At 33.0% G+C, this 10,470-nt stretch overlaps 1 protein-coding gene across 4 annotated transcripts in view; it reads left to right on the forward strand.

Annotated features, from left to right (window-relative positions):
* PTBP2 (polypyrimidine tract binding protein 2) overlaps positions 1–10,470 on the forward strand; it is a 50,649-nt gene that overhangs the window by 32,819 nt on the left and 7,360 nt on the right. For 2 of the 4 annotated variants that reach the window (XM_008574894.1, XM_008574895.1), the window contains exons 7-9: positions 6,303–6,457; positions 7,909–7,942; positions 8,360–8,452. In XM_008574894.1, the coding sequence (XP_008573116.1) occupies positions 6,303–6,457; positions 7,909–7,942; positions 8,360–8,452 (282 nt within the window). The remainder of the gene's footprint in view (positions 1–6,302; positions 6,458–7,908; positions 7,943–8,359; positions 8,453–10,470) is intronic. The other 2 variants (XM_008574896.1, XM_008574897.1) reach the window with 1 other exon arrangement.

The following is a 10,470-nucleotide window of genomic DNA, read 5'->3' on the forward strand; positions in this document are numbered from 1 at the left end:
AAAAATATAGTGCAGAATTCTTCCGTGTGTGTGTGTGTGTGTGTGTGTGTGTGTTTTTCACTCTAATACTTGCCAAACCAAGATGAAAGCATAAAGAAAGTATACTGGTCAAACTCAGATGAAAGCATGGACAAAATATAAGATTGGATTTATCTAAGACTGGAATTGCAGGCATTAAAGAAGTAGTAGGAAATGAGCAGAATGTTGGGTGAAAAGGCTTAGGCTACATGTAGAAGGGAATAGAAAGGGAACTTATCACCATAAAGGCCAAAAGTGGGTTCAGTGGGTTGCATGGGAGTAGAAGTATCAAGAAGAGGATCATAAAGAATGAAGTCAGGAAGAAGGATTTAAATATTAGAAAAGAAAAATCAAAGTTATAGCAAAAGAAGTAGCTAAAAATTAATCGACGTAGTAAAAACTATCAGAATAGAAGTTTTCAAGAAATCATGAGACCTAGAATGTTGGAGGGATCACACAGGATGTGATGACAGGGATGGGGGAGAAGAAGGAAATAAAGCCAGGTACTGGAGTCTTTGTGTAATGAGAGAAAATGTCCCAGTGACCATAATGACTATTTTGATGAGAAAGAGTGTGGTATGGTTAGATTACATGGACATCAAAAGATGGTCCTCATTGATGGTTACAATAGCAGTCTGAAAGTAACATTGGGTGATGTGGTATAGTGATGAATAATGATTGCATCCTTTTTCTTCCCTTTGGGGAAAGGTTTAGGGAGATAAAAACGACTTTTCGAGAGGGTTATAAGAAAAGTTTTATTAGAACAAAGCAAGCTTCTAATATAAAAGGTTTTCTACGCAATAAATGTAGTTGTGAATGATAAAAAAGAATGGATTCCAGAGGGCAAAATAGGAGTCGAAGGGAAGGTTCGTGGTAGAAGAGGAATGGATTGTTTCAGGAAAGAAGAGCAGTTGTCATACTTGTCAAAAGTAAAAATTTTTTTTCAAATTAGTAAATAGAATGTAAAAACTGCATTTTCTACCCAGTACCATATACTTCAGGAATTAGAGGGGGACCTCAGATTCCCACCAAACATCGTCTGTACACGAGACTAATAACAATCATATGTATTGAACAGGGAAAAGAAGTAAGACCAAAAAGTCATGTAGTTAATTTTGGATGGAAGTTTTAGAATGGGAAATGGAAGGATAAAAGAAATTCTTCATCCTTGAAAATCATGTATTAAACTGTCACAGTCAAGGGCAACCTAAGGGAACATAATGACTAAATATAATATGGGATTCTGGAACAAAAGAAAAGGACATTAGGTGCAAACTAAGGAAATCTGAATAAAGAATAGACTTTAATTAATAACTCATCAATATTGGTTGATTAATTGTAACAACTATCCCATACTAATGTATAATGTTAATAATGGGGAAAATGGGGTGCCCAAGTTATGTCTTGTTTGTCTTTAAATTTAGAACTGTTCTAAAATAAAAAATTAAAAACCATAGATAAAATTTGTAAATGATTTAAAATAGCTGAACAAAAAGTTTAATTCTTCAGTTGAAATGAGCAAGGTGTTAGGCGTGCCTGTGTGTTTCAGTGAAATATGACCTGAAGGGAAGAGGGATAGATACATAATTTATATCACTGTTTACCTTTGGATTTTGGGTCTCTATCATATACAAGACTGGGTGTCCCATCAGTTTCTGTGGAAGAAGGGTTACTAATACTATAGTGTCAGAACTAACACGAGAATTGTATAAAATTTCTAAATCACTTAAAATGTCTGGGTGGCCCAGCTGATGAGAGGATCATTTTACATGGAAATCATCCCTGTGACCTTCCTTTTCTTCAGCATATGGCAGTTTACAGAGCTTGTTTATTTTATCCTTATAACAGTACTGGAAGTAGAACACACATTTTTATTTCTCATCATTAATATACATAAATAGTGCTTTTTCCAGCATACCTGCTGCCTTTAGCTAAACATGCAAATCATTAAAATTAAAATGATTTCTATAGCTAAAAATAATCTATTGGAGCCAATGTATATTACATATTTTATATAAATTTTACAAAGGGACAATGATAAATTTATTGTCTGAAAGCTGGGAGTTAACATTTATATGAAAAATATAGTGCAGAATTCTTTCTTAGAATTTATTATTATGTTATGAATAGTGCATCATGAAATAATTTGTAGGTTTTTATGTTTTTATTGCAGCAGACAGCACTTAGATTAAACCTAAAAAAATTTTTACCTGATCGACAAAGTAATTTTTCAAGAGAAGCGTATACTGTGGAAATTTGGAATTTATCGTCAGAGGCTTTAAGAGTTCAGTAAAAAGTTAGACTACTCTAGAGATTTAGAACTGTGTGAAGATAGTTTAAATAGTTTTTCTAAGTTATCAGCCCAGAGGAGGAAATAATGGAAGAGAAATACATACTAGTGGCATAGAGGACAGAGAGTGACTGCCTCTTACCTCTTGAAGAACTTTTTCACAGTACTAAGGGCTGCTTAAAATGAAGAAGGATCATTTGGCGTAATAGATCACCTGACTTAGTAGCACAGTGACCCAGAATGGGTTATTAGCCCATGGAAAAGAAAGGAGACTGTGAATTATCATTCAGACAGTAGTAACGACAGTGGGGGATCTCATTCCACTTTTTGGTAAGATTTCGATTACCTCCTTGCTAGAAGGAGGTAAATTGTGTCTATTTTGAGCCCACATTTTCCTCACTAGAAAATTGGTAGTCTCATTTTTACTAAAGCACAATATTGTTTATTAAAATATAGAATTCTCTGACTTTTTTTTTTTTTAATGTCTCTTGGGTCTACCGAACTAAAAAAAGGCTTTAGCCTAGACTTTTAATTCTTAATTGCCATTTAAAATTTATTTTAATTATTAGTTAATTTTTAAAATTCTCAATGAAATGACCATTTTTCATGATAAGGCTTAATGTTTCTAAATAATATTGTGCCACCAGGTTATCTCTATTGTAAAATCCAGATTTCAAGGGGGGGGGGATGTATTTTAAACACAATTAAGCCTTAAATATTTCAAGTTTTTTGAACAAGTTTTTCACCAACTTTCAATTTTTTGGTAACTAATTTTCATTAGGTTGTTTAATTGTATATTGACATGTAGAAATGTATATTTGAAGAAACATTTCGTCATAAAAATGAAGTATTAACCTTAGGCTGGTATGTTTAGATCAATATTGAATTTAAGTAGATTGATAATTTTGTATATGTTTTGTAAATTAGTAATATTTCTTGAGATGTCAACAGGGAAAAATGAGTAATAGGTTCTTTATATCTATAAATTTTAGAAGTGTCAATAGTGTGTAATTTAACTACATACCTCAGCATTCTTTTTTTAAAAATGTCATATATTATAGCATTTTCTTTTCTTTGAAGTTAGTAAAGGCATTTTTAAAATTTCTTTTCTTCGAGGTGGGTAGACACATCTTTTAAATCCCCAAATTGAGCACTCTGTATGTACGAAGTACCAAGCCAAGTATATATGGCAGTGATTTACAAAATGTCCACAGATCCTTGAGAGTCACTGAGACCTTCTTAGGGCGTCCACAAAGTCAGTACTATTTTCACGATAATAATAAAATGTTTTTTGCCTTTTGACTTCTAATTCTCTCACTAGCATACATTGGAGTTTTCTGTGTCACTCTGAAGACTAATAGAATGTGTGATTGTCGTTCTTACTCTTTAAAAAGTTCTAAGCTTTAATTTCTGATATAATATCAATAGGTATAACCCAAATATGCAAAAGCTCTTTGTGGTCCTCAGTAATTTTTAAGAGTAAAGGGATCCTGAGACCAAAAGCTTGAGAACTTTTTCAAGTTCAAGATAATTTTAGTAGATAAATAGGAGGAGATAGAAAGTATTTTAATAAACAGGAGATGGTGGTGAAAGTCAAGAGATGGATGGAAAAAATGCTAGGGATTAGATTATTTTAATTTTGGTAACTAATTAATTCTTAAGTTTTTCTGGCTTAGTGGGTCCTCAGAATCACTTGTCTGTTAGACTTGAAAATGAAGCCAGAAATTAAAGTAATTTTTTATTGTGGCTAAATATCTTTGATTTTTTTTTTTAAGTGTTTTATTGTTAAAAAGGAATTTGAGGCTTGGTACTGAACTTTTTTTTTTCTTCTGTATGCCATGTATTATAAGTTGGTGAATTTATTTTTGCTTTTGTTTTTTTCAACATGGATCTTGTAAAAAACATGGAATTTAAAAGAATTTTAAGTCACTTTTTCTACTAAAAGCTAGCCAATTAAAGGCAGGAAAACAAGGAGATGATTTGACAATATAAGGACATTCATCTGGAGTTTCTGCGACTATTAAATAATTGTGGTGTTGTCAGCTTTAGTTGAATGCTCTGTGCATTCAGCCCAAGCTATCTGAAAATATGGCAGAACAGTGTTAAAAAAAAAATGGGAAGTTCACTGTCCACTAGTATGCAAGAAAGATTACTGTAAGTGTGAATGCATGCCTAGGAATTAGTAATGTATCTTTAACAAATGAAGATATCCATTGAACGTTAAATGGAAACATCCTATGAACTCAGAGATATGGTATTTAACATGGAGTTAGTAATGCAGTAGAATAGTTGGTTGAAAAAATCCACATTGGGAGACAGAAAAAGGCACTGAACAGTACTGTCCACTAGTAATTACTAGGCATAGGAATTTTCTATTTTAAAATTAGACCCCTTTTTCTGGGACTTACTTTAAAAATAGAATGGATGAGTGTATGAAACAAGATTGACCAGGAAATGATAATTATCAAGCCTTGTAATTATTAATCCTGGGTGATGGGTACGTGGCGGTTCATTAGTCTCTTCACTTTTATATATGTTGGAAATGTTCCAAAACAAAAAGTAAAGTCAAAAAAAAAAAAAAAAGTGGGGAAATAAGAAAGAAAGGGGGATCTTAAAAAATGCTGTGGGCAAAAAGCTGTAAAAGAAACGCATGCAGAGCAAGCTTATAAATGAGAAACATATTCCATTGATAGAGTGCTCATAGAGAAGAGATAAAGTTTGACTAAAATGGAAATTGGAGGGGAAAATTTTGTTAAGTCAAAAACTTAGGTTAAGGATTGTGAATCTTAAAGAACCACTCAGACTGCCAGTGAAAGGTTATAGTAATTTCAAGTAACAAGATGATAAACTTGACTAAAAGAATAAGATGTCTGAAACCAAAGGTAACAGCAGATCCTTATGAAAATGCACAAGAAGGCTGGAAAAAGAAGAAGAAATAAAATATGACCTTATGGAACGACAGAGCTAATAAGGGCCAGTTGTACCCCAGGTATGTCAAGAAGTCAACTTCATTTAGGTTGGGTGTTTGTTCCTTTATCGTGGGAAGGTAAAAAAAGAATATATAATTCATTTCTTTTGTGAACTAATAATTTATTGAGAAATAATCTGCTATGTAAGAATTTAAGGGACATAAAGTCTGTGTCATATATTAATGGTTTCTTGTTCTTTCTAGTAGGAGAGTGTTGTGTTTGAGAAACTTGTGTTCATTATAACTACTAGAGTGTGGAAATAAGACAAACATGTTTTGCTAAGATTTTCTTTAGGTCATTTGTATGAATTAAATGATGCTGTTCAGGATGATTGTCTCTAGGTTCTGAAGGACTTAACTGTATATGTTTCATAAGCTGTAATTATTTTTGATTTTTCTTTTTTTATAAATGCTTTATTTTAAAGTTTAACATTATACAATGTAATCGTTTTTTGTGTCCCTAAAAAGAAAGATTTAACAATCACAGAAATACATTGAACTTTCAAAAAGAGAGAACAGAACTGAGGTTACCAGGGGTGGGAAAAAGGGGAGGATGCGGGGGTGGGGGGGGGGTGAGGGAGGAATTGGTATGTGTCTGATTTCAAGTGTGAGTTTGTGAAGAAGGATAGCATTTATAGGAAAAAAGTACGAGTTACCATTATGTTGAAGGTGAAATTTTTTACATTTGGCTTCTCATTGTAAACCATGGAAGTGAGCTTTTCAAGTCTCTGACTTGGAAATGTATTTTTTATGCTTTGTTTGCTTTTCTATAGGAAGTGGAGTAATGTAGACAAATTTTTAACATAATACAGGTATGTACCTTAGTTCAAATAATTAATGGTTTTGTTGAAATCAGTTATTTTTCTCTAATACTACATGTCAGCAAACCATGCTTCTAAACATAAAAATTAACTTTCAGGAACCATTCGGAATGGTCACCCATAAGCCATGCAGCCATCGTGCTTAAATTGGTTTTTGTAAACGACTTGTGTGTGTTTCGTAAAATATGCTTTATTTTAAAATTAGGGCTTCCTGTTGCAGCTGTTCCAGGAGCTCTGAGTCCTTTGGCTATTCCAAATGCTGCTGCAGCAGCTGCAGCAGCTGCTGCTGGCCGAGTGGGTATGCCTGGAGTCTCAGCTGGTGGCAATACAGTCCTGTTGGTTAGCAATTTAAATGAAGAGGTTAGTAAAATAATTTTCTAATGTTTATTCTTTAACTCCATTTCATTTGTGAAAGTTTTTCATGTTTATTTCATTTTGCACTTGCCTTTCTTTTTATGTACATTCATTAGTCAAAAATATTTTCTGTATGTTTCTACTTCTGAATAAAATCTGCATACTTGTTTAGTAATACTTTATTTCCTTAAGCAGTCATATCTTTTTATATCTGTATATGTATATATTTTTAACCTAACTACCTATTTTTCCTAAGAAAAATATGGTGAAGTACCGTAGTTTGGCTTTTTATCTTTTTGTTCTCAAAGGCAAATGTGACCTAATTTGCAAATTTAACTGTAAAACAATTTTGCTCTTTGCCTTTTCTAATTATTTGCTTGTTCATTTCATGCTTATGTGTCATTGCATTTTTTTTAAATCTTATTTTATGTGAACTACTCTAATACATTTTTCTTTAAAGGTTCTTCCAAAGATCTTGACGAGGCACTCTTCCAGTCTTTCTTAGTAATTTTTTCTTTGCAGTTATTAGTCATTGTCTTCTAAAAATATTTTTCAACTTTATCCCCGTCCCTTCTTGTTAAATGAAATTTGTTGCTAAGTTATTTTCTTTAGTTGTACATTTTATGTCTTGGATATTTTATTTTGATTGCTATGAAAGCTGGTATGAAATGTGGGAAGTTCAGTGTATCAGTTTATGATGTCTAATTTAAATATTTCATTTTTAATTGGCCTCTGTTAATATGGACATTAAACTTATTTTATCATTTAATATTATTATCATTCACAGTTCTGCATGCTAAAATGTTTGAATTAGAGTGCCTTTGTTTTTATTTTAAGACTTTTGCCTGCATTTCATAACCAGCCATGCTTATGCAGTTAAAGTTCAAAGTTTAAAATTCCTATGCATGCTTTCCTTCCCTATGTTGAGATGAAATGCTGTAATTTACTCTTTGGTATAGATGTACTTTACCCATATTTGTCTTGGATGACTACATTTTACTCAGTTTTTCTTGTACAGTACATAAACCAACCATTTTCTGACCAAATTCCTGCATTTCCTATGTACTGACCTATATTTTATTTTTTTTTTGTTCCCCAATTCCTTATTTTTTTCTTCTGCATTGCTGTTTCCCTTCCCCATTTCATCCTTTTCCCTATGTGTTCACCTTCCCTTTCCTTGTCTTTTCCCAAATGCCCATTCCCTTCCCTGTCTTATCCTTTATTTTCCTTGTCCTTGTCTTCATTCCCTGTCTCCATTCCCTATGTTCATGCTTCTGTGCTTGAACAAATGTTCCTCGGACCAACTTGCCCCAATTAACCGCCTTGAACCATGATCCATGACCACCTCACCATTCTGCGGGAACCACCCTTCGTTATGGATGATCTGTTCATCTCCGCTCTTCCTCGACTCTTCTCTCTTCTTGTCTTACGCTGCTTGCTCTTCTCTCCTTCTAAAGATGGTTACGCCCCAAAGTCTGTTTACCCTCTTCGGTATGTTATTGTTAGCACTATACTTTTATTATTGATTTGATTTTTGTTTCACCTTAATTCTTATTTGTAGCTAGCACTTTGGCTTAAAGTTGAATAGTAAATCTTTTGCTATTTTTCTTTGCTATTTAAAACTCTCCATAGACACAAAATTTGTTTTAATGCATGCTGATTTATTTTGCATGGTCTTTAATTTAATATCATTCACATAGCTTTGAGGGTTTATCAAAAATTATTCTTTTCAAAATTCACTGTTCAAAATCTTGATCTTCTTTATTCATTTGTGAGAATGATGAGATTGAATGAGTGGTCATGTTGATGTCTGAATGTTTCATTGATATGTCAGAAAGATAATCTTTAGCTGACTTGCATGTAAAATTAATTCCATTTTTGGATTACCTCTCTATGACTCCAAAAAAGGTGTTTATGGAGATGTGCAGCGTGTGAAGATTTTGTACAATAAGAAAGACAGTGCTTTAATACAGATGGCTGATGGAAACCAATCACAACTTGGTAAGATTAAACTATGTGTTACTTATACATCTTCAATTCTGATTTCAAATATATAATGTAAATTTTTGAATTAAAAATAAACTCCTTTACATCTATAAGAATCATTTATTTTTTAATGGCCAGGAATCAAAACATCATTTTTAGTTTTCATACTTTACTATGAATAGTTAGTTGTACATGATGAACATATTTTAATTTTTCTGGTATCCTATTATTTCTCAAGCTAAGTCTGATGGGAAAAGATTTTATCTCTAAAATTGCAATAACACTTTCGCATAAGAATTGCGGCATTTATATTGAAGATTTTTCTTAGTGTTTTTCATTCCTGGTTATTCCCTGTAATAGAGGCTGTTTATGTAGTCCGTGGAATCCTGATTAATGCCATGTTATTTTAATTCTTCTAAAGTCATTTATAAATTTTTGCCTAAACCTATAGTAATGGAAAGATTCACATGGAAAATGTCTTTTAGAGATACAAAGTTCTAACAGATTGAAAAACCTGTGTCAAAAATACCAGTTAATCTCTTTGGGAATCTTAAAATGTAACTTAGTCAAGTTACACTTATATCATTACTTAGGTAAATAGTTAATGATTTTTTTTTTTTTTTTTTTTTTTCTTTTTCCGTGTCCGGCAACGGATCGCAACCCTCAGTGTTGCCCCCGTACCGGACCGGGGACCGGCAACGGGATCGCAACCCTCGGTGCTGCTCCCACGCCTCGCTCAGCCAGTGAGCGGGAACCGGTCTGTATGTGGGATCTGAACCCTCGGGCGGGAGTGCCACTGCGCTTTTCAAGCGGTGCACTATCCAGTGCGCCACTGGGCCGGCCAATAGTTAATGATTTTTATTAAACATATCTCATTTGACTTTATGCACAAAGTCAAATCACAGAAATCTAGAATACAACTGCATACTCACAGTGCGATTGACTTAAAAATATCAATATGTTTTTAGCTTATAATTCTGTTCATTGAGATTCAGGGATGATGATGCCTCAGACTGATTATGTTCACAATGTTAATTTTGTAATTTGCCATTTTTGATATAAAGGCTAGTGTATTTTTGTTATATCAATAAGAGACTCACCCTCACATGAGCAACACAATATACTAGACTAATTTTGGGCTTTGAAATTAGATAGAAAAGTTTGAATTTCAAACAGGTAGTAAGTTTGAAATTTAACATTTTTTGTCAGTGATCTTGGTAGCTCAGACTGTGTGTAAAACTATTCAGCTGGCTCTTCATTTTCAAAATGGTGATACCTATCTAAAATGAAAGGTATATAAAATGCTGATTATGTCATAAGTACTTCGTATGTATTTTCCTCTTCCTCCTTGTGTGCGCTTCTGTAATTTTATTGGAGGATAAATGCTGCTGTTTTTATATACATTGTAAGTAGCATTTGATAGTGCTTTGTCATCATCAAAGCATTCTCAAATATTTCATTTTTTTTCCTCATTGCCATTTGAGTAGCATTACTCATATATGGGTGCCATTACTCATATAAATAAGAATGCAGAATTATTAAGATTGAGAGTTACCTGAAGTAGAATTTAATGAGATTCTTTTGTATATTTTTTATGTAGAGAATATTTTCAATAAGTATATTTTAATTTTTACCATACTTGTATTAGTCTGCTTGGGCTGCCATAACAAAATACCACAGACTGGGTGGCTTAAACAGAAATTTATTTTCTCAAAGTCCTAGAGGCTGGCAGTCCCAGGTAAGGTGCCAACAGATTTGGTTTCTGGTGAGGGCTCTCTTCTTGGCTTACAGACAACTGCCTTCTCCCTGTGTCATCATGTGGCCTTTCCACTGTGCAAGCATGGTGAGACAGGTCACTACTTATAAGGATACCCGTCCTATTGGATTATGGTCCCACCTTTATGATCTCATTTAACCTTAATTACATCCTTAAAAATTCTATCTTTAAATACAGTTACTTTGGGGATAAGAGCTTAAACAATATATGAATCTTTTTTTTTTTTTTTTTTTTTTTTTTTTTTTTTCGTGTCCGG

The sequence above is a fragment of the Galeopterus variegatus genome, unplaced genomic scaffold (assembly GCF_000696425.1).
Source record: "Galeopterus variegatus unplaced genomic scaffold, G_variegatus-3.0.2 Scaffold1114, whole genome shotgun sequence".
Classification (NCBI taxonomy): domain Eukaryota; kingdom Metazoa; phylum Chordata; class Mammalia; order Dermoptera; family Cynocephalidae; genus Galeopterus; species Galeopterus variegatus.